The sequence below is a fragment of the Gymnoscopelus microlampas genome (genome assembly GCF_963454915.1).
Source record: "Gymnoscopelus microlampas genome assembly, chromosome: 16".
Taxonomy (NCBI): domain Eukaryota; kingdom Metazoa; phylum Chordata; class Actinopteri; order Myctophiformes; family Myctophidae; genus Gymnoscopelus; species Gymnoscopelus microlampas.
In genome coordinates this window covers 22,361,915-22,387,149 of record NC_139953.1, presented here as the reverse complement: position 1 = coordinate 22,387,149, position 25,235 = coordinate 22,361,915, and the positions used below count along the sequence as shown (strand labels likewise).

General features: G+C 40.6%; 1 protein-coding gene across 2 annotated transcripts in view; it reads right to left on the bottom strand.

Moving 5' to 3' along the window:
* akap12b (A kinase (PRKA) anchor protein 12b) overlaps positions 1-25,235 on the bottom strand; it is a 59,311-nt gene that overhangs the window by 17,653 nt on the left and 16,423 nt on the right. For both annotated transcript variants that reach the window (XM_084083413.1, XM_084083414.1), the window contains exon 2: positions 11,582-11,657. In XM_084083413.1, the coding sequence (XP_083939539.1) occupies positions 11,582-11,657 (76 nt within the window). The remainder of the gene's footprint in view (positions 1-11,581; positions 11,658-25,235) is intronic.

Here is a 25,235-nt window from a genome sequence, read left to right as displayed (position 1 = left end):
TTTGTGGTCTGTAAAGGCATTAAATGGATGATTAAGAACAAGTAAATATATTCTTTTTTAGTGTGGCTCTTGCCATTTCTTATTTTTTCCTGCATTCCTAAAGTGATTTGTATTCCCTAACATTTTGGTGTCTTGGTATTGGTGAACCATTCTTTGTATCATCTTATACAGATTTCATTGCGAAACCAAGGGGCTGAGGGTGAAACAGCACTTTTCATAGAACTTTTAGAAATGGTACACAATGGTGGTATGAATAAGATCTAAATGAACAGGAAATGCCCACCCAGCTACTACACAGATCTATCGAGCAAGGCTCTGCACTTGATATGCAGTTTTGGCCGGTAGATCAAAATGTTGCTACACAGGTTTTAACTGGTAAATGAGAGCAATTCCCCCCATCCCTGCAATGGTTACCTGTCAGTTTTAGAATATATTTTAATATCCTCAGACAAAGCTCACTCTAGGTTGAATAATAAATGTGCCTGTGCCTTTTCCACCAGGGCCCGTGCAAGATTTGGAATGAGACTACATCAGTGTCATCTTTTAGGTCATTCCTGAAAATACATTTGTTCAGACTGGCTTTTGTATAAACTTTTAGTTTTGCCCTTTAGTTACTTTCATTTTCCTTCATCATGACCCTTTATTATGTAATATATTATTTATCTCTAACTAATTAAGCAGTAGAAGACGAGAGGGAATGTGTTATGTAACGTCACGGGTCTGATCGCAGGCACAAGCCGATCACAGTTTTCATACATATCTGATTTGATATGACTAATTATGTGTGATATCAAGGTTTGAAGAAGAGCTCATTCTGCTCTGTTTATATGTGTTGCTAAGCAACTCCTAGCCATTATGATAGGGCAAATAACTCACGGCTCATGGCAGATCAGATTGCTTGATCAAAACCAACTGTCGTATAATCTTGTTTCAACTCATTTTCATGCTATATGATTTATTTCATTGTGCCTTTTATTCTATAAAGCACGTTGTAAACTGTAAGAAAGTGCTATATAAAAATGATAATGATGATGATTGTTAGCAGTAGCAGTAGTAGTAGTAGTAGTAGTAGTAGTAGTAGTAGTATTATGGCATAGTAAATGTAGCAGCTTTATAGAAAATAAAATAAAAAAATAATGAGGAAAAAAAAACAGCTTTAGTTCAATAGTCCAAAACTATTATAAATGTGAAGAATGGGGGATTGAATGCCCAGTACAAATCACTTTCACACACCCTGAAAGTGGCTCACCCTGCCTGGAAGCCAGAGATGGCAATCACTCCCCATCCCCTCCAAGCCCCCTCTGGTTTAAAGATGGGACCCACTCCCAGACCATCTGTATTTCATGGGAACTTGCCAAGAGCTTTCTCCACGACTGCTCTTATCCTTCCGTGGTCTTTCTCACTGCACATCGGTTTTGCTAACCTTGGTCTTGAGATTCTATTTCACATGGGCCTGCTTTACGTTAATAATTTGTTCCATTAACTCGTAACAGGGTTAACAGGGACCCTAATGCTGTTAAAGTACAAGGGGGAAAAGGAGGGGTACGTCACATTCCTGGTCTATTCTCTCGATCCTCCTTGTGTTTGGGGGAGGTTCAGGGTTGGGGAGGAAGATTAGGCTTACAAAAAGGTTTGCACATCCAAACTATAAATACTCTGTGCTGGGCAGAAGTGAAAAACTGAATAATAGAGTCCACACACTAGATAATGCTCTCATGAAGACGAGAGTGATGTTGTGATGTTGTTTCAACATATATAATGTTGTGTAGTGAAGCATCTTGGGCAGACTCATCAATTTATAAATTGTGTGTGCGTGTGCGTGTGCGTGTGCGTGTGTGTGTGTGTGTGTGTGTGTGTTCATGATATGCCCTGTGTCTTTTCGAATGCTCTAATAGAGTATTATATCCTCAGTTTGTGGGTTATATAACTTTCTTCCTCTGTCTCTCTATTGCTTTGGTATTGTTCATTGCCATTCAATATTACCACATTTTTAGATGAGCAAAAGCGCCTCTAAATAAGTCAGGTACAACTATCCTTTTTTCTTCTTATTGTTGCTTCACATTATGATGGTTCATACCTGATGCTCTAGTCACGTGATATTCAAGTTGTTCCGATTAAGCTCTAGGTATTGTTCACAGTCTCAGACCTGGCAGACAAGCATATCTCTTTGAACGGTACTATGGAGCTTACTTGTACCTTGTATCTTGTATGTATATATGGTGGACTTTCTAGGGACTTTATTAAACCTTTGTATGTTATTTATATACAGTCACAGTTAATATGTTTACTAAGGTGCTGTCTGAGCATATTATTATTAGATTATATGCACTGAAGTGAAGTTTTATATGATGGATGTATCATGTACTGTATGCACTTATCTATCCAACGTATTGCATATATCCAATCAAAGGGAGCCTATTAGGACCAGCTGACCTGACAGGTGACTTGTCAGGTGCCCTGGCCAAGTATGTATTTGAAGGTCAGTCTCTGTATGTTTTTTCTGTCTGAAATAGAGCTTCACATGCAAAATGTCACTTGGTGGTATACTAATAAATGTTCATGGTAGCATTATCTAGTGTGCAGACACTATTGTATTTCTCCGAAGGAGATTAGGTTCCCTGATGTCGGGAAAAATGGGAGGGGCGGGCCTGGGGAGACGAAGGGGGGTCTAGAAGGATGGTGGGAGGCTGCCCTGTCTGACCCTAGCATTACAGTAATGTCCGGAGTCTCCCACTCTAAAGAGTTTTAACATGCTAGTACTGATGCAATGCTCTTATCCTTACATGCCCTAAAGTAGCCCCCCGTAATGAGCCCACTTCATAACAAATGACGATGCAAAAATTGTTTCCTAGATGAAACTTAATTTAAACACTGATTGTACAGTGATAGATCTCAAGGGATTGAACGGCTGTAAAGCCATATTTATAGCACGCATCACATTGTGAGCTCGTAGATTTGCTATTTTCGCTGCACAAATCACTGTGCAAGTACTGCAAGTCTAAATCCAACATAAAGCACACTTGAACTGTTCCTTGCCTAATTGTTTCTGCTGGGATCCCATCCTTTCCATAGGGTTAATGCATCATTATGCTAACATGTAATACGTTGTGAGATAGATACAGTGTTTGAATGTGAGCAAACAGACAGCAAGACATTTCCTTCAAATATGACAGAAGAACGGAAGACAATTCTTCCTAATACTAGATGCAAAGAGACCATCTTCTTCAGTGGAAATGTTGACTGCAACAACTTGCATCATTTGGAACATAAAATAAATATGGGCAAAATAACAATAGAAAAACAGCCAGCGGCTGGACTCCATTATGAGGCAGTACAGAGAGTGAAGCCATATTGGCAGAGATTTGAAATAACTAGAGTGCTACAACGAAGGGAGGGGTCTCTTTCACAGGCATGATGAAACATCTTGGCAATGAGTTAATGTCTGTCCCATGGCACCTCGCCTAAGAATCACACACAAGCACAGGTATAAAGATCCACCTCTTACAATCTTCTGCAACAATTACTATACTATATGCAAAAGTAGTAGATTCACTTTCAGTATGTCAGTAAGACTAAGGTCAAATGGTTTACAAATAATCAATAAAGTTGGAAAGTAGGAAAAGACAATGAGTAGAGCAATGTTTAGTTTGGTAGAACTTATTTGACACAATCTAAACGCCTTATGGTGGTAAACCCCACCAATGTGGTACTCCACATGGGTTAAAACAAATCTTCACTATTTTGGCCAACAATATTTGACTGAGGTTTGATGTTCAAGCCAATAAATATAAACTATGTTGAGCACACAATGGCAATCTCTCTCTCTCACACACTCACTCACTCTCTCTCTCTCACTCTCTGTGCAGCGTTCCATTAAAGACTTCATCAGTCCTCTGAAGCGGGACTGCCAGCCATCTGGGAGGGACAGGCTAGGCTCCGGCCAGTGAATTAGATCAGCTATGATGTCATGCTCTGGCCCCCCCACTGTAGCCCAGCACCCCCACCCCTGGAACCAGCGGCCCAAACACACACTCACACACATGCGCACGCACGCACGCACGCACGCACGCACGCACGCACGCACGCACGCACGCACGCACGCACGCACGCACGCACACACACACACACACACACACACACACACACACACACACACACACACACACACACACACACACACACACACACACACACACACACACACACACACACACACACACACACACACACACACACACACACACACACACACACACACACACACACACCTACAGCCTAACCTAACCTAACCTACAATCCAGCTGTTTCTAAAGGGATTAATTTATGATATTATCAGCATTACTTCATTTCAAGGGGTTTGGTTATTTATTTCCTCATGTAATATTTACTGTGATCCTTTCTGTTAAAAGCCCCAGGCATAAAGTCAATGAGTGTTGCCAAAACAAGGGCCTTGTTTCTGTGGCTTCTCAATGGACTCTCTCAGCATTCTGCAGAGCACCACTCCCACTTTAAGGTTGAGCTGACCAATGCCAAATAGTAGGGTCTGATACTATCTTAGACCACCACTTTCCGATGTTTTTAGTGTTATTTTAATTATTTTAATCATCAATTGTTTTTAATCAATTTGAAAAAAATGAATACAAGTTTTTAATTGATATAAAGTTTATATTTGAGAACACTAAACATATCATAAAATAAATAGAAATCAAATTACTTTTTGATAGATTAAAACATTTGAATTAAGTATATAGACAGTATATGAATCACCTATTCTGGGCATAAGCCAACATTCAGTGAAAATAGGAGAATATTTGAATATTTGAAAATCTACAAGCTAACAACGCATTGCGTTGTGACGCGTTGTGAGCTTGCAGATCGTCTTGTAGATCAAAGTATAGACCCCTGGGGGACCCCGGTCAACTAAGAATAAAGATAAAATATACAAATACACATGTATTCAACTACTGAAGGCGTCATGAAATGAAAAACATGTTTTAGAGCATATCCATTATCCATATCCATCATAAGATATAGTTGACAATATAGAATTATTTTTTGTGTATTTTTATGTCAATAGTCCCTAAAAGTCCAATCCTAATTACTTATTACTAATGCATGAATACATCGGCAAGTCCATATGAATAATCATGAATGAATCATTTCATTCACCTGCGTGATTCCCATAGTTCATGTTCCTCCACACGCAGCTGTTTCTCATTATGGAGACACTGTTGGACTGCTACTCTGTTGTGAATCTAATTCAAGATGACATCCAGACAGTGCATTACAGTCATTCCTGTTTTAAACTTAAACAGCACACTAAAATATGTATCTGAAAACATTTGAGGTGAGAAATAGGCAACACAGCAACAAACATGCTTCAGTACTGTCTCTCTCTTTCTTTCTCTCTCTCTCTCTAGCCAAATTCCAAAACTCTAACTTCCACACTTGCTTCCTCCACTCACACCTTAGTCCCGCCTCCGAGCAAAGAGGCGAGGATTAGATGTGAGTTGGGAGGAATCAAGTTGGACTGAATAGCCAAATTCCAATACTCAACCTGCGTACTCGCCTACTCCGTCCTCCATATGTCATGTTGTATATTGGACGCTGTATTTCTCTCCAATATGCATAGACATTTTGCAGTTTGACATGCCTTCTCCCACACCCATGCACAACACACAGCATGATTGTGTAAATAAAGATCAATGAAACTATTATTTAATTTGCTGCTTCGGTAGTTTGATCAATGTTAATTATATATATATATTAGTCCCAAATTAACTTGGGGACGAGAACGATTTCCGAGTCACGCTGGAGGACGCGAGTGTGGAGGAGGCGAATCGGCAAAAATTAAGGTAATGGAATTTGGCTTTTCTCTCTCTGCCTTGCAGTGCGCCTATAATTCACCTATAATGACATGCCCAAAATAGGGATGCCAAGTTGAAAGTGGTTAGAAATAGAGACACATGATCAGCTGTATAGTTGCTAATACCAATGTTATCACAGAAAGGCAAATACTGTATATTGACCAGAACAATATATCGGTTGGGCTCTACTTTAACCCCATGAACCCTAGCGTATTCTGGGGAAAACATGCAGTGAAAAAAGCTGATGTAGATAAGATCATGATAATTTTATTTCCTTGTCCTGCACACAAAGTGCCCAACCCTCATGGGTTTATAAGACACCATTTTACGCTTACAGCATGTTTACAATATATTCACATAATACATTCAATTACATCTCAGAATTATACAGAGTTTTCTGTCTTCTCTCCCAAACTTGACAAATAAAACCTGCCACAACAAAATCTCCTTTAACAAAACATATCTCAAGTTTTTCATAATCATCTAACTCAAGGAAATCACCACAAATAGAAGACATCTTACTAACTAGATGTACAGGCTCACAGATGTGTTGTGAGCTTGCTGAGAATGCAGCTACGTATTTCCAGTCAGTGAAGTATATAGTGTTTAAGTGGATACTGAGTCCTATTCCAGTCAACATAGTCCAAGACACAAAACAGTTTATCTCACAGGGTTATCTGAGGACCTTCAAAGATTGCCTCCACCCAGTGCAGTGAGGTCAGCCTGTATACCGGAAGAAAAGACGTTGAAGCCCCACACACATATCCTCTTTTCCTTCCTCTCTTCCTCTCTCACAGCTTCCTGTGGGACTGAGTGGCAGAGGGGACTGATAAACCAATCTAAAAACCATGGAACGATGGAACAAATACAATCATTCTAAGTGCAATGACAGACATGATAGGGACCTCAGTTTTTTGGACCATCTGCACTAGTTGACTATTTAGATAGATGCTAGTAATGTTATTTGGATCATGCTGTTTAACCACATCAACCATAGTGTCCCTATTCAGTGCATGTAATAATAGGTGAACATTCGGCGGAAATAGCCGATCTACAAACTCACAAATATTTTGTGAGCTTGTAGATCGGCTGTTTTCGGCAAAGGCATTTGGTGTAGAGGAGAAAAAGGAAGGGGGCCAAGTATAGACCCCTGGGGGTCCCCAGTCAACAAAGTATTTATGGGGTTATGTCAAGGGTGTGGAACACACTAGGACTAGATAAAATGCAACTTCATGAGGGCCAGACCAGTTGTGCATGCGCAAACATGCATGCACATGCATGCGCACACACACAATCCCCTCTCTCTCTCTCTCTCTCTCTCTCTCTCTCTCTCTCTCTCTTTCTCTCTTTGGGTAAGTGTTTTGTGAAATAAACATGTAGTTAGGTAGGATATCGCTGTCATCTCATTGTGTGCTAAGCTTACAAACGGCGCGAAGGAGAGACGCAACGACTTGAGGAGGCGCGGGCAGCGGTGTGTGTGCGCGCATGTAAAATTGTATGTGTGTGTTCATGTGGCAGTGACAGAGAGGGGTCTCGTGAATGGGAGAAAGACAGAAATATGTTATGAGGCAAGTTTTTTTATTGTATGAAGTGAGGTTTGTAACTTGACAAATTACCCAATGACATCCATGTGCACCTTTTCTCACATGTGTCTTTGATGTGCAGCCTGTTCTTTGTTGTTGTTTTGTTGTTATCAGTGAAATGTTTCTTCAGTTCTCCCACAATTCTTTGCTGTCTTTATCTGGCTGGCAGAGGCAAAACAGTGCTGGGATAGTACCTTCTGCTCTGCTATCTTCGCTCTCTCCCACTTTATACCTCCATTCTCCACTCCCTAAAAGACTAGAGCCTCGAATGTCCTTCACCTCAGATTGTTTTCTATTCTGTGCATCTTCCTTTCACTCCAAAGTAAAGTAGTTACGGTTAAATTGTGGATATTTCCATCTTTAGTGTGACCTAGAAAAGTAAATCTGATTGGAAATTAATAAAAAAAAATAGATTCATATAGAGCACAGCCTATTTGGTCCACTTTATTCTGACTATGTTCTCTCCTTGTTTATACTCATGTGCATTTTGTGCTACTGGCATTATCAACAACCAGTGAAAATGTGATGGGCTGCCTCAGCTATGCGGTAACTTTGAAGAATGCACGTTTAACTGCCCATTTGGTTTTATCTCCTTTGTATAGATAACCACGGGCAACTATGCATATGTGTGGGTTGACCCTGTGTTTTCAGTAGGTGCACACAACCTACACACATAGGTTTTGAGACTTGCAAATGCACACAATGCTACACCTGCTTAGACATGTAGCACTGTGCAGTGAGACATAACTCTAGACACACGGATAAACAGCCAGCCACAGATTTGTAGAATAGAATAAACACACAGAAAGACATGGATACAAACAGTCAAACTGTAAACTGGCTCCCTAAACACTCCTGCATCTCTGACTTACAACACAAAACCCAAACCTTTAAATTCCCTCTCTCTCTTAAAGGAACACTTCGCCCATGTTCAACCTCGTCTTCATATGATTGGTCCTCACTAAAACTCATTATAAAATGGCACTATTTCTGTCTACTAACTCTGCGTCACAGAGGTGGGATGGTGGACAGTTCAGAAACCTGCCAACCAATGACATCACTGGAGGGCATTCCAAGCTAATGGGAACTACAGCCTTTCTCCTAGGATGCTGAAATAGAAGCTGTTGTTCTTGCATCAATAAAAAGAAAAGTTTGAAATCTTGTTTTAAATGACCACCAATGATGTCAATGGTAGACACATTTACAAACAATTAAAAGTCCAGCATTGTCAGTCATCTTTATCTGTTGCTTCTGTGCGCCGAGTGAGCAACTAGAAATAGTGATTCCATTCATTGCATGGCGAAACAAAAACACACTGAACACAAGCAAAGTGGATTCTGCCAATATATCAAAACATAGTGCTGGAAGTTAATTTGGGGAAAGAGAAATGGCTGTATTGATGATGTTCTATTATTTGTGATGGAAGTCCTCTGGCACCAAAGAAATTGACAGGTTACCAATGCTGGTGTTACCAAAGCGACGATGACACCATTAGGCAAAAAAAATTAAAAAGACGACTTACTTGCTAAAAGTATGATTTTGATAACATATCTTGCAATGCAATGGAATCGATCCTTCCTGTTACTCAATTGCAGAGCGCAGAAGCAAAGATGAAGATGATTGACAATGTTTTGTACTTAATATCATGAGTAGGTAGCTACTGTATACAACTCAAGGTTCTATGAAGATCAGCGCCAATTCAAATGCTGCTGGGTATGTATGGAGTAGTGGTATTGTGATAACTCTGCAGCTATAGCAACACATCCCTGCCAAGCCAACAATTACTATACTGCTACAACAGTACATATATGAGTAGAAGATATACATTTTGGTATTTGTCCTAGAGTTGTACATCTGGAGCAATATGAAATAAATTCCAAAGCGTTCCACTTAGCCTTAAATTCGTGTTTTTTTCAAGAATGCTCCACAGTAGCCTAGATTTATGTGCAGGCCCCAATGGAATCTGCAGACATTTTTCTGTGGCATTTCTGCTACAACATAAATGGCAAATCTGTGAATTGTGTTTCTTTTTGCTTTCAACATGCACAACAACCATTTCCCAACACATTCCCAAATATATGTCAAAGGACATGATTTTATGAACATAAATGTTTTTGACAGGTGAATACCATGTGGTAGTAAAATAAATCCAACCTCTGTATATAGAGTAGACTGTAGCTTTATTCTAGCCATAATGTGACATACAGGCAAAGAATATCCATGTATGGTTTCCCCCTCCTCAGTCATACACAAACTAATGAACTCCCAGTACATCTCCATAAAAGCAAGTGTTTCAACAACTAAATTATTCCCCACTAGTCTACATACCACATCCATCCATGCTCTCTATCACTGTCTCCTCTAAAGGGGGTATAGGGTTACTCTATAAACGGACAGAATCGCTTCATTAAGTAGCTTATTAAATAGGTTATTTGACGGGGCGGTATGTGACATATCGCTGTGTTTAATGTAGTATAGGGTTACTCCCTCCCATGGGCCATGCCGTCTTATGAAGTGTAGCGCGGGTCGCTTTGTGCTGGGCCCAGGTCATGGCCTGCTAAATATTTAGGGAGGGAATACACACCCCTATAGCCCTCCCAGATTGAGGGAGACCCTGTTAGAAACCAAAAAAGAAAGAAAGCAAAAAAACACACATGGTGATAGGAGGTCACCAGATGGCTGTTACAGGTTATAACAGGGACATACTGTATGTTGAAAATGTATTTGATACTGTGTTGGGTTGGCTAGGCTAATTGTTATGTTTTTCCACTCGTTTGTATTGCTAAAGCGTCTTTCGTCGCTTTGTCTTTTTTCTCATTTGACCCCCCCCCCCCCCAAATTTAGTCATTATGCCAGTCGACCCTGGGTGGACTGGGAGGGCGTAACGCATGCGGAGGAACTCGCTATTCCTCCCAGTTCCACTCCCTGCTGAGGCACCTGACCAACCTGTAGGAGTCGCTAGTGCAACAACAGAGAGCTCCCTGCTGACGGGGATTCCCAGCCCTGAACACGGCCAATTGTGTTTGTTGTAGTGCCCAGTTAAGCTTTTTTGATCTGATGTCTGTTGTGCAACAACAACAATGAGACTAGCTTCACACGTCATTAGTGAACAGAGAATCTTTTGCAGTCTCTCAACAGATTAAGGGCTAGGGTAAACTAGGGTGAGAGAAAGTATGCAGAGTGAGTGTGTGTGTGTGGGGGGGGGGGGGGCTACCGGAGTGCTACCACCTTTGTCTCTAACCTTATGCACCTTATGTCTAACCTCATGTACATACCAGCTGGATTATGCTATGTGTATATACTGTATGTAAATATCCTTTTTTGCCTATCCTTGACATGTTTCTCTGTTTTTCTTTCTTTCTCTTCTTGCTTGAGTGAGAGAGAGAGTAAGACATTTCTAAAACTGTCAAATAAAACTGTGTAGGTGTCCCTCGTGTGTTGACAGAAGGATTAGTTTGGGATCAAGCTGATCTCAGGGAGCCATGGCCACAGGGGTCTGCAGGCCAGAGTCTTAAAGAACACCCATGTGCACACACACACGCATGCATACGCACGCGCACACGCACACGCACACACACACACACACGCACACACACACACACACACACACACACACACACACACACACACACACACACACACACACACACACACACACACAAACAAGTGTCCCCACACAAACAAGCTCACCTTCTGCCCGTGTTAAAGAAAACAACATCCCAGACACGAACACATATAAACAGTGTCACTACATAAGTTGAAAACAAACACAATATCTTACACTATAAATAAACTACTCACATCATACAATAGACCTGGAGAAAGCCACACTCGTGCGCGCACACGCACACACACACACACACACACACACACACACACACACACACACACACACACACACACACACACACACACACACACACACACACACACACGCACACACACCCTAGGCCTACCCTCTACATGCCTGCAACATGCAAATATATATATAACAAAAAAAAGCATTTCTCTTGTGAGGACCAGGAAAATGATCCTCACAATGATTTCTCAAATTCTACTATACTTGTGAGGACATTTGGCTCTCACAAGTATAGTAATAGGAGCACACACACACGCACACACACCAAATACCTTCTGTCAGAGAGTTGTCTTCTGTGCGGTCATTCAAGCTGCTCATACTGGAAATCTGCCCGTTCTTCTGCAAAAGCTGCAGGACAGATGGACACATGACAGAGTTTCAGTCAAGAAATGCATTTAGTTTTTTTTTTAGTTTAGTTTTTTTTTAGAACAGTCATGTTGTACTGAATCTAATGCATCTGCCCTCTTAAGACAGATTGCATGGTGCAACTTTGTTTTGAAAAGTGCCATAAAACCCTAGTGATAATTATTTTATACTAAATATTACCATACAGTCACTGCAGTATATCACATGCACCTATCAATAGGGGGCAACTTTAAAATGTTTGTGTAACTTGTTAAGCTACCGTATTGATTCATCCTTTATATTGAACCACTTTCCAATGTGTGAAAATCTACAAGCAACAACGTGTCACAAGGCGTTTTGCCATGTGTTGAAGGGCACTGGCAGGAGTATGTCTCTAATACACATCTTTTTTGGTGTGAGAGGAAACCAGAGCACTCGGAGGAAACATGTGAACATGGGGAGAACATAAAAGGGGAGAACATAAAAAAACATAAAACGTAAAAAACGTTGCAGATGGCTCCCTGTCGTTCACTTTCACAACACATCACATCCTAACAACATGCAGCACTCAAACAAGCCTAGCAGACACAGCCCAACCCTCCGTCTGTGTCCTTATCAGCGATCCTGACAGGAGCTCTTCTGGCAAATCCCAGCTCATCCTGACAATGCTACAATGTGGGCCAGGCCAGGGCTTTGTCTGTCTGGGCCGGGGGAGAGCGAAACAGAGCCTCTCCCCCATAGAGTGGCTAATCTAACTAATGGACTACTCAGGCACCATTCCCAGAGGCTGAGGCTTCTCCAGGAAAGCCCTGAAAAACGATACCACAGGGGAGAGTCATGGAGGGATGTAAAGGATGAGAGACACAGTGAGAGAGAGAGAGAGAGAGAGAGAGAGGTGGGAGGACACTGGCCACCATTTATCAGTGCTTGCCAGCATGTTGATGTAACTGTTTGGTAGGAATACAACAATGAACACAGACAAGAGGATTGTGTGTGTATGTGTATCTTTTTATCTCGGAGAATAGGAACGAGAGAACGAAGTGGGCTTGCTCAGGAGAATGAAATTGCAGACACTGCAAAGTGTTTTCTTAAAATGAAACGTGTCATGTATGTACAAACACACAGTCGTTTGGAAAGGCTACATGCACCCTATTGGGGAGCATCAAGTAGTGACTGAAATTTGATTAGCATGGCAATTCCCTGCTACTGGATTTTGTTATGACCTTGCACACACACACACACACACACACACACACACACACACACACACACACACACACACACACACACACACACACACACACACACACACACACACACACACACACACACACACACACACACACACACAGTGTGAGATGGTAGTGTCATATTATGTTCCGTAAAGACCCTCAGGAGCCCTGATCAGCTTTGGGTGGGAGCCAGCAGCTGACCTAACGACCTCCAGTGACCCCGCCCTCCTCTGGCCTACCTCATGACTAGCATTCCCAGCATTCCTTGCCCTCTTCACCAAATTCCACAGATCGGGGAAACTGACCCCCCCCCAGCCTCTCCCCAAACCCTGGCCTGCGTTCCCCTCACCCCAGCCCAGGGTTTCTTTCACGCCCTTTCCTGAACCCCTTCGCCACATCAAAATATCACACCGTCCGATGGGTGCTAAAAATGCTGTTGTTAGATTCTCACCCGGGTGCTACGCATGGCCTGATGCTAGGACTCCTCTCTTCCTCAGAGTGATACCACGTCCACACGTACACAGTAAAATCCTCAGCATTCATTTAACTCTGAAGAGAGTACAAATGGAACCAACTGTAAAGATTTTACTCTGTATTATACAGAACCATTGTGTTAGAATAATGGGAGTACTTATTTGGAACAACAGTGCGCAGTCAAATCCTGAGCATAACTTTAATTCTGAGAGTGGGCATTACAGGTCAGTGTTTTCCCTCTCAGCGTTACATTACCACTCAGGATATTGCTATATGATGCCTCTGGGGATGGGAGATAAAATGAGCACGGACACAAAGGTGAAAACTGTGTGGAAACATTCCGTGGCTCTTGATTGAGCAGGTTGAGAATTAGATTTTTAAACTGTATTCAATGTTTTTTTCCATACGACAAGGTCAGGGAGCGATGGATCAAGCTGGCTGGGCGCTGTGTCAGGCACTCTGAACTGATGGCGAGTGAACTGACACTGGGAACCAAACTAAGGCACGGCTAGGAGGGGAAGGGGGCGCACCACCTACATAGACACACTGCGGTGGGACAGCGGAGATAGCAACACTGCAGAGCTCCGGACCCTGACGCTGGATAGGAGCGAGTGTAGGGCGATCCAGAAGTTTGTATCGGCTAGTCCACACCCTCGCATCACATCACATCATCACATGTTTAACACTAAACATTTATTCATTAGATAGACAGATTGGAGGCTTTAAGGATAAGGATAATTCCTTTTAACAGGTCGTTCATGAAAGTCCTTGCGGTCTTGTTTCCAATGAGAACCTGTGAGCAATTAGGGGTTAAGAGTCTTGCTCAGGGACAAATTTCATTTCATCGACACATATGCTGGCCTGGCCTGGAATCGAACCTGGGGCAACCAGGGCCTCTGGCTCCCTACGCGGGCTCACTAACCACTCGGCTATGGCCGCCCCCTTTCTAGTCAACTCATTAAAAATGTGGGCAAAATGTTTTTTCCTTGAAAAAAAGAAAAGCCATAAAATTACCTTATGTCCAATCAATAAAAATATTGAAATGAGCTAGCTCCATCATCATATATAAATATATATATATATATATATATATATATATATATATAAATATATATATATATATATATATATATATATATATATATATATATATATTATATATATAAACTGTAGCCAGGTTACATTCAAAATGTAACTGTAACATATTACTGATCAATTTAATGTAATTGTAATCAGTAACATCATAACAAATGATATTAATTTTATTACTTTCAGCACTTTGGATTACTCCAATATCAATAGAATACGGTGTTAAATTAAGTAATCCAAAGGTTACTCAAAGCAAACAGACTACATTACATTATGTTACTGACATCAGCTCTCAGCCTTGAATGCACTGTGCTCAACATTCCTTTCGCAAATTTCCAGAGTATGTCAAAGTATCACTGCCAAATGTGCATTTTTTAAACTCTACTTTGGTCATAAAAAAGGCTTGAAATTATACAGCCGAGTTGACCTTGAAAGACAGCACAGGCATGCTATAAGTGTGCAAAGACGGAGCCACATAAATTCAGCAGCAGAAAAAACAACAGCAGGAAAAACAATGTGCCTACTTGTCATCTGTTTGTCATCTAATCGTATTTGATTCCGGCAAATTGGAGCCCATTGGTGCGTCATTATTTTCATTTATGTACTGTATGTCAATTCATTTTCCTCCTTCCAGCATTCCAGTGACTATATTTAACAGGGTGTGAGAACACTGTCCCGGAATGAACTTCAAAGCTAGACAGAGTCAGAGAGAGTATGGTCAGACCTGATTAGACCTTTCACACAGGTGTGACATCAGGCCCGCGTGTCTGAATATATTTAAGCGTTCATCTGTGTGATTCTTGGCAAAGCATAATATATGAATATTGTCACTGTCAGGCAGAAACCTTGTATATCCATATTTCTTATTTTTTTTAAATATAAATGAATACCCTATTTTATACTTTGTCGTATGCTGCGCTTTGAGCTTGTAGATCTGCTATTTTCGCAGTCTGTCTGTGGGGTTTAAAAATGTTTAACCAATGAAATGCATTAACAAGAGGTTGTGACTAAATGGACACAGACCCTTTTTTCCATTTCCTGAAAAGTAACGGACATCGATGATATACAAGTGTACATGTACATATGGAAAGGTCTATAGTATGTACAGTATGTGTGTGTATGCATGCATAGACCGGGAGTCTGGAGACAGCAACACGTGAGAGTGCAAGTCTCTGTCGAAGGAGTACTCATTAAACCTTTTTGGCGATGTGAGAGTCTTCCTCCACTCATTGTGTTCATGTCAAAAAAGAAACCATTTTGTTTGGTTGGTAAAATAGACCAAAATAGGGGATGGAATGGGAACAGAGTGATCACAAAAGCTCCAAGGACCTGTGTTTTATTCTGGCTTAATTATATTAAGGTATCTATTTCCAGACTTTTTAAGAAGGCCAACATAGAAATTGGTGGTTAATATTCAGAAGGCCCTGAAATACAAGGTTGAATCCATTTAGGGGCTGTCACCTGACAAGATTCTAGTTCTATAGAGCCTGTCATCAAAGAAAACATGCCTTGTTCTTCCAGAGTCTAGAAGAACACAACCCTTCTCAAATGAGTAGAAATTTGGGGAATATTCAGAGGTGGAAAAGTTTGAATGGAATTAAAAGTAATACATGGGATATACTAATATATACTGTTACAGTCGATTTGATGAGGTTTCAGTGATCAAATCGACAGGAAGTGATGCCCACAATGCCCTAGGAAACTTGTGGATAGACTAAAGAGGAGCACACATGTATACACTACACAGCTGCTTCCTGTGTGCTTATCGGTACCCAACATTGTATAAGAACACAAGGACTATGCATGGGTTTTAACGGCATTTCTATTTATTGTAAATTGTGTTTAATTAATTAATTATGATTGATTGGCACCTGTCTCTCCTGCAGTGCTGGCAATCCTCTTGATAGAGTGGGGGAAGGTACTAAGTGCTGTAGAGCAGGAGGGGTGTTTGTTTAATGTTCATGAGCTCTTATGTTATGTTCACTTATCTTTATGATGTGGCGCCTGAAATGTATTTGGAATTTGTTTAGTAAAACCACGTAATTGTGTAAGTCAACTCATGGGCCTTATTTGCCTTATTTGAGTTAAGTGGTTACCAATTACTAATTGATCTGTGTTCTTGGTATGGTCTCGCCTAGTATAAGAAAGAGGCTGCAGATTTTGCAGAAGGTCGAGCGTGCCAGTTTGACTTGGGCAACAAGCAGGTAACACCTTGGGAGAGCCGGCAGTGCCCTTCATGGAAGGGTTATAAGCCTGCAACAGTATCTTGTCTGTTGGGATGTTATTGTCCTTATTTGACTTCAAGTTCATTTCATCTAATCTTTTTCTAAGTTCAGTTTGTTTATTCAAGGCATTCCACTGTAAATAATGCTGCAGTGCACAGGACTGGCTTCTTGACATTTTGGGGGAGAAATAAAAACACCCTAAATGGTATTTCTGGACTTTCTGGAATTTTCTTTGAGCCTTGGCCATTGGTCAACCTTTACATATATGAATTGAGAAACATACACATTTTACCCTATCATTAGCAGATACAATTTCACACTCTCCTATCAGAAATACCAAAGAGTCAATTTGATCAGGAGTTGTATCCGACTCACAATTAATTTTGTCAAATTGAATACGTGTTGATCTTGATCTGCTATTTTTGGTGAGTGACACAGACGTATATCAATTAGGCTTTATGGATTTAGTGTTGCTTATCACAATGACAAAGTGGTGGATAAAACACAAACTGTGTTCAATCACTGTTCAAAACGTATGGATTATGGTAGTCGTAATAGTTCCAATATGATGACCCATGCTCCTTGTGCATTTAAATAGTTTAATGTGTAGTTTTAGAAAAAAAAATAAGGAAAAAAACGCTTGTTGGACACAAAGCACAGAATTCATCCCTACCCCATCTGGACAACAATGTCATTCAATTACCACGTTTTATTAACAATTACTGTATTACTGACAGTACTGACTGACAGTAACTCAGTGAGATGCTGCTTAAAATGTATAAGTCAGTGTATCTGAGCATATGACAGCCAAAATCTAATTTCTACCCAGTTTTATATGGAAACCTTTTACATAACCCAAATAAAATTCCAGCAAAACAGTGTGCATGGCAACAGTTAAGTGCCACCCTCAGGTTACTGCACCTTCAATGCAGTAATGGTTGGCACCATTTGGCTTGAGTGAGCTTTAAAAAAAAAAGAGAAGCAGACGTTCGGCCACATGCGCGCACACGCGCGCACACACAAAAGAGATAACAGGTTTAAAAACTCCCTGTGGGGTCGTAGTTTGTTCATGACAGTTAACCTCCCGCCCTTCGACCTCCAAGGTGTGGATAGAGTCCCAGAGCAGAGAAAAATACGACAGGGGGAAACACTAGGACTGGAGGGAGGACAAGACATAAAGATGGAAGGGTGAGAAGGAGTGAGAGGAGGTGAAAGAAGAGATATGGAGATAGAAAAGCAGGATAGGGTAGTGTAAACAAAATGCAGAGCAAAGAGCAAGAACATGTGAATGTTATAGAGCAATAGATGAAAAGGAGTATCCCATGTAAAGTATCACATTGCTACAGTACATCGGTGTCTTCTTTTAAATCACTTCTTAAAACATACTTTTATTGAACAGCCTTTCCATAATTTAAACTCTTCTGGCCCCATGTAGACAATTTATGGCGTAAGGTAGTGCATGGTCTAACGCTGTGCCTTGGGGCCATGTCCAACTCCAACTTCGATAGTTAGATGGCAGATAATGTCACAAGGGGTTGTATTTAATCTCTGAATTTGTCAAGGGTGCATATTGGGCATATTTGGGCACAGACGCGTCGCTAGGTCTCTACTAGGTCGGGGGCTTAGCCCCACAGGCAACGGGCCCCCTCCTCCCTCGCGGATTTCGCGGATTAGGGTGCTTTTTTCCCCGTTTTTTGTTACTTTATATCGGTTTTAGGGTTAGGGGTAGGGTTAGGTTAGGGTGATAGATATATAATTTAAAAAAAAAAAAAAACTTTTAATTTTTTAATTTTTTTATTTTTTTTATTGGTGGCTTTGGACAAAACATTGGTGGCTATAGCCACCGAAGCCCACCCCTAACGACGCCACTGTTTGGGCACAATCCGCCAACCCATATCTTGGCATGTCCATATCCTTTATTAAAAGGTCTTCTGCTCTGGAACCAGGTTTGACTGATTGGTTGAATACTTAGTTTGCAAAAACAAGGCAAGGTGGCACAGATTTATACAAAATAATGCTAAAAGGATAACCCAGATAAGCCCTCAGGGCTTGTTTCCATTAAGGTCCTATGTATTCAATTCATCGAGACATTTGAAGACAAACAATAATATAATATGCAAAAAAACATCATATATACGAGTAGTAATACAAAAGAAAGATATGTACAGTTTTGGGGGGTGGTCATTTCCGGTGATGAGATTAGACTTTTTACATTTTACAGGGGCCAGTTACAATTTGCAGCCAACTGTAGGTGTTCTTTTAGAACGGTTTTGAAGGAGGGTAAGGAGTGACACTTTGTTATGACTGTTGGTAGAGCATTCCACATCCTTGTGGCATAGCAGTAGAACGAATTTAGTAGTCTGACAGGTGGGTATTCCTGTTTTCTCACGTATCTTGAAGACCAGGCCCATTGCAAGTTGCTTTACTCTGTCCTCTACCCTGAGCCATCCCACCCTAGCATAATGAGCAGGAGTTCTGGGTGTAAGGCCTAGTAGTAACCTGACCAGTTTGTTTTGAGAGGTCTGCAGTTTTGTTTTTAATGCCTTTGAGGTGCTAATGTAACACGAGGTGCATGCATAGTCGAAATGACATTGGATGAGTGCTCCAGCTAGTGTCCTCAGTGTGTTCCTACTGACCACCGAGGAGTTCCTGAATAGAAAACATGTTATTTGGTTGACTTTTTTGATTACTTTAGTTGCAATCTTTTTCACTTGAGACGTTGGCCTCTAATATACAACCCAGGTAGGTAATTTCATCTTTCCTTGTGATGACATTGTCAAATGTCTTAAAAGAAAAAATATTCTCATTTTTATAAAGGTCATCATGTTTGTATTCTGTTATATTAGTTATTTGATTATTTCTTCAGTTTTATGTAACGAATTTAGTAACTTTGTTTTGAAAAGTGCTCTATAAACAAAGTATACTATTATATTATTAAATTCCCCAAGTGGTCGGTTTCAATGGCACATTTAAGACGATCCAGTGAGCAGCTCCATTTGCAAATAATTCTGGATTTCATCAGGCATGGATTTGGCTATAATTGGCCGTTTTAACACCCAACGAGAAGTACTTGAAAGTAAATTGTAATACTGTGATTGACAAACAAATAAGAGTTTATGGCTAAATTGAACCCAGTCTGCTGTGGGTTTTCACGGCAAGGCAAGGCAAATTCATTTTTATAGCATATTTCTCACAAGGCAAATTCAAAGTGCTTTACATCAGGCATAGAAAGGCATTTATGTTCCTTCATGTCAGATGATGTTATTTTATGTCAGATGTTCCTTCATGTCAGATGTCAGATGTTCTTCCATGGCAGATGTTATTTTGTCAGATGTTCCTCAGCTGTTACTCTATGTCATATGTTCTTTTATGTTGTTGATGATGGAGCAGATGATGCAAGACCAATTTTCATGTACAGACAATACGTTTATTTTTTTATCTTATAAAAGAGAAATAAAGAACAATTTCAGGGGCATATACTTGTAGATTAGTTCCCTTCTTTTGTCGTCACTTAAGGTTTTTGAGATTTGGTAACCAAGTCGTTAGAGTTACAAAGGTATTTCAGAATTGAAAAGTGGTCTTGATAGTGTTTCAGTCATTAACCAATAGAAACTATGCGATTTCAGTCGGCCGATTAAATCAAACATGTTTGATTTTGTTGCCAACCGCGAGTCAGCAAAATCGGGGGACATGAGCCCTTTTACAAAAGAGGACAAGTTGTGCGCATCATTGAGATCGGGCTTAAAATCGGGGAATTTAGCATCAAGTGAGAAACAAGCTTCAGTTGCCATATCTGTCTCCTGCTCCCTCTGTCTCCCTTCATGTCTCTTCACCCCTGCCAGTCTATTATCCCTGACCCCTACATTCACTACATACCAAAGATCAAAGCATAACAAGACCCCCGAAGAACACTCTCACTGTCTACAGAAGCTGGTACCTCTGCTCAGGTGCTGGGATGTGTGTCCATAGGAGCAAGTGTATGTAGTAAGCTCAGCTCCCTTAAGACCTCTACACACTGTACGATATTTGACCCGATTTGGCTCTCGGGGATATTTTTTTGTGATCGCCGACAAAACCACCGATCTCAGTCCAGATCGGGCGTTCCTCGGCGAGGTGTTGATCGCGCAGTGTGTAAGGTACTCCGAGAAGAAACACCCCGATAAATTGCGCTCGGCGAGCGGTTCCCGATAATTTTTACTTTTCTAGCATGTTGGATATTTGGGTTTGTCGGATCCGATGAGAGCCGTGCTACAGCCAATCAGAGCTCAGTACCAGCCAGCGAGGTAGCTGGTGGGAAAACTATTTTATTATCAGCATGATTCACTGTTGAGTCTAATACAACAGAGACGCACCGTGGCTAGAACCGCATAGAACCGCAATATTACCGTACAGACAGTCCAGTCCTGTATTAGTTAAACATGATAAACAGATTGATAGAGTGAGCGAGCCTGCTTAGCCTGCTTAACGATAGGGCTGTTTATTATTACAGAGGAATAGGGCTTGCAGACAGAGAGAGAGAGCTGTGTGTGTGTGTGTGTGTGTGTGTGTGTGTGTGTGTGTGTGTGTGTGTGTGTGTGTGTGTGTGTGTGTGTGTGTGTGTGACGCACGTATCTCTGAACAGTATTGGCAGGTTTTGCGCGAGAAATAAGCAACCAGGTCTATGAAAACAAGCCCAACAAAAGCGACTATAGGCTGCATGAGCACTTTAAACCTATATACAAATAAAATAGCCGATCTACAACGCGTCGCAACTATTTTCAAAGAAAAAAAGCAACATTAAGAAATAAAGCCAAATAAGCAACTACACTTTGGAAATAAGCTAAAAAGAAACGCAACCACCAATATTTTTTTTACAAGCAACTCGCTTATAATAAGCGGACACGGCAACACTGCTGCTGAGCTGAACTGGCTGACTTTTGAAACGTTTGTTTCAGAGAGAGAGAGAAATACAGAGAAATTGAGAATGATTTAATGTCAATCATTAGCGTCCTGTCTCGGTCTCGCGCATATATCACGGGAGCCTTTCACGTTTTCGTGAGACGTTTGGAATAAAAACAAATGTATGTATTGGGTCGGGATCACATCGTGGTGAAATATCTTGTAATCAGTGAACCCCTGTCGCCGATCAATCAATCGTGCGAGAATCACAACGATATATTTAGCCCGATTTCAAGAGAGAAACTCGTGCAATGTGAAATGCTTAACGATCTGTTCACTCGCCGACCATTTCAAATATCGTACAGTGTGTAGAGGTCTTTAGAGCAATGGTTCCCAAACCAAGACCCAAAAGATACATTTGGTGTCTGCCCAGGACCCAAACTTTCTAAATACATTATGAATTAACCAGTTAAGCCCTATTTCACAATTAGTAGAAAATAGCAGATCTACAAGCTCACAATGTTGAGCGTATACAGTACATCTGCTATTTTCACAATTTCAATTTCTTATGGAATTTGTATGATTAGTTTTTATTCTTCAGAAAATTCTTATTTCTTCATTATTCTTTTGTTGTTGTTGTAAGAAATAAGAAAAAATATTTACTCATGACCCATAAAGATGGGTTCCTGGCCCATTGTTTGGGAAACACTGAGGTAAAGCACAATCTCTGAAAGTCATCCAGCACTTAAGGGGTTAACTGTTGGATGAGCTTAATTCATGAATTAATGGAAACCTTCTTCGAAACCATGAGCCTAATCTAATACAACTGTACCATAAACCATGTTAGGCATAGCTTGTTGTTTGTAGCTGACTGTTTTGTGCAAGCTAAGGCCTGAACTGTCTCAATCTGTGAACTTTTGGAGCTAGCCAAATCTAGCAAAAACAATATAATGTTTTAGTTATATATTCCCGATAATACTGAGCAATCAATAGCTTTTTGGTTCTGTCCCATAACTGAAAATAATCTCCAGTGTGTAGCCTACAATAAAGAAAGAGCAACCTCAACACATGAAACTGGCATACTCCCAGTAAACAGACAAACACTATGAGGTTGATGAGTATAGCAGAGGGAGATCAAAGCAGTTTTGAAGTGAAGTAAGACAAATGAGTTTGAAATCCAGTATCTGTAATTTAAGATGCATTCACTAGTTGTCACGGAGCCTCACTCACACCAAACATTATGAGTGTTTCACTAATTTAGGCCCAATTTTGCCTATACTTTACCATACAACCATGCTGTTGGCCAAAATTACCTGCATTTGAACATCAGTTAATTGTTTGTTAATTTATCCATATATATATACATGCAGATCATTTCATCAATCCAGAATAAATCTTATTGTTTTGACATATGTTGTTTGTGCCACTTTCAAGAAGTGGAATAACAGCTGTCTCACAGTAATCAAAGCCTGACACAAATTAACATGGGTACACAGTCAGATTTGTGGTTGTGGCTCGGTAACAGATTGTTAAAAAGTTTTGCCTACACTATCTCTTTCGATCAGAAGGAAAATGTTGTGTTAGAGCTCAATTGGGTAACTCTATGCTGATCTTGGTGTTTACATGAAGGTTATGTATTCCAATCAAAGTATTAGACAGATTAGTGCCTGATTATTAAGCTCCCTGAGAACATAGCCACTGAACTCTCTCTAATTCTCCTAACTGACCAGCAAAACATCAGAGCAGCAAATGCAACAGAGAGAAAATGTGAGTGTGTATGAGAGACAGAAAGTAACAGACACTTAAAGAGCACTGTGTAACTTTCCTCTGATACCCCGGATTTGAACCAGGCTTTTAAGTGCTGACATTTTTACCATTGAGGTAATAGAGCCAGCCTGCTTGCTCGGGGGATAAATTGAATCTTGACCATTAGGTCAAAATTCGTGTCAGATCCTGTGTCTAGGTGAGACATGACCTTTGACATGATATAATTGTCTCAATAGAAGAGCAGGGAGACAAAATACAACCACTCCAATTGTATAAGTTGTATTGTATTAACACACTCTACCGAACAGATTGGACACAATTACATTTTATTAATTAAAACATAATTACATAGTGAGGCTTTAAGAACAAAAATACAAAGGGAGGAGTAAGAAAATAATAGAGAGAGAGAGAGAGAGAGAGAGAGAGAGAGAGAGAGAGAGAGAGAGAGAGAGAGAGAGAGAGAGAGAGAGAGAGAGAGAGAGAGAGAGAGAGAGCAGAGATCTGCCAATAAATGAACATTACATCTTCGTGGCCCTCCAGAGGAGGTTGGTAATATACCATGCTGTTGGTCTGCTGTTCCAAAGGTTATAATCAGCAATTTATTTGAGGTTACTCAATTAGCTCACTAAACCTTCCAAACATTGCCTCAGCCCTCAATATTTCATTAAGATGGGCGCCTTAAAAATCCATAATTATAATATGACATTTAATGGATAATTAATTCTAATTTGCAATCTGCTAAATTGGCTATTGACAATTATTCTATGTGAAATTATCCTGGTGCAAACAAAAACACTTTATTTCATTATATTTATTCCATTCCAGGCTTGACCATTATTCCATGACACATCCTTTACTTGGGACTGCTGGGTTTACATTGGCATCACTTCAGAGGCTTGCTAAGGTAACTGCCATTCAAATCTTTTTACTGTGGTTAGATTGTGGTCCACATCCATGACAGCCCTGTACACACACACACGCGCGCACGCACGCACACACACACGCGCACAGTCGCACAGTCTGTGTACTGTAAATAATCTTTACTGTGTATAGATTGTATACTTCTCATTATCCACTGTCGTTTGACTGTTCATTTTTACCCTCACCACTGGGTAGAGATTGTTTATGTACCCTTTTACTATATCTATATCTGTTAATACTGTTAATATACTGTTAGTGCACTTTAACTGCATTTCTATACCAGTTCACAGCTCATACATCTCCCGGGCGGTCCAAGTGCAGAGGGCCAAGCAGAGTACTGTAGCCAAATCTCCCAATCCAAATCTGTTTACTCTTTTTTTACAACTGTTATTGTTACCATTGTTTTTACTGTTACATACAGCTACAGCTGTATCTTTTATCCTTATCGGTCCTGTGTTTCATAACTGCGGTACTGCCATGAAAACTGGATTTCCCCGGCGGGATCAATTGAGGTCAATCTCTACAATACTTTGAGATTTTCATCTGGTCCACATAACAAGACACATCAACTAGCACAAGAGAGCCAGTGACATCGAATTAGATAAATAAAACATTAACAGGGTAGAAATAAACCAGGAATGAAACTAATGTGCATGTGTGGAAGAGAGGGAGAGAGACCTACAGGTATGCAAGTGTGTACACACCTGCTTGGAGCCATTTTAGGACAACAGGTCATACCAGGATTTGTTAACCCTAAATTAATCCATCATTCCCGAACCCTCACCTTTTAACCTCATGTCTATATACCTCCCACGATTTGTCTATTTTTCAATCCCTTGTCTCTTCATCTGAACGGCTGCTACACTACAGCCCCCCCATGTTGAACAGCCAAACAAAGACAAACAACAACAACAGCTTGGTTTTAGGAAGACCCCCCCCTCAACAGGCCTGGATCATAATTTGGGTCACACCGGCCAGAGCTTGACCTCTACACT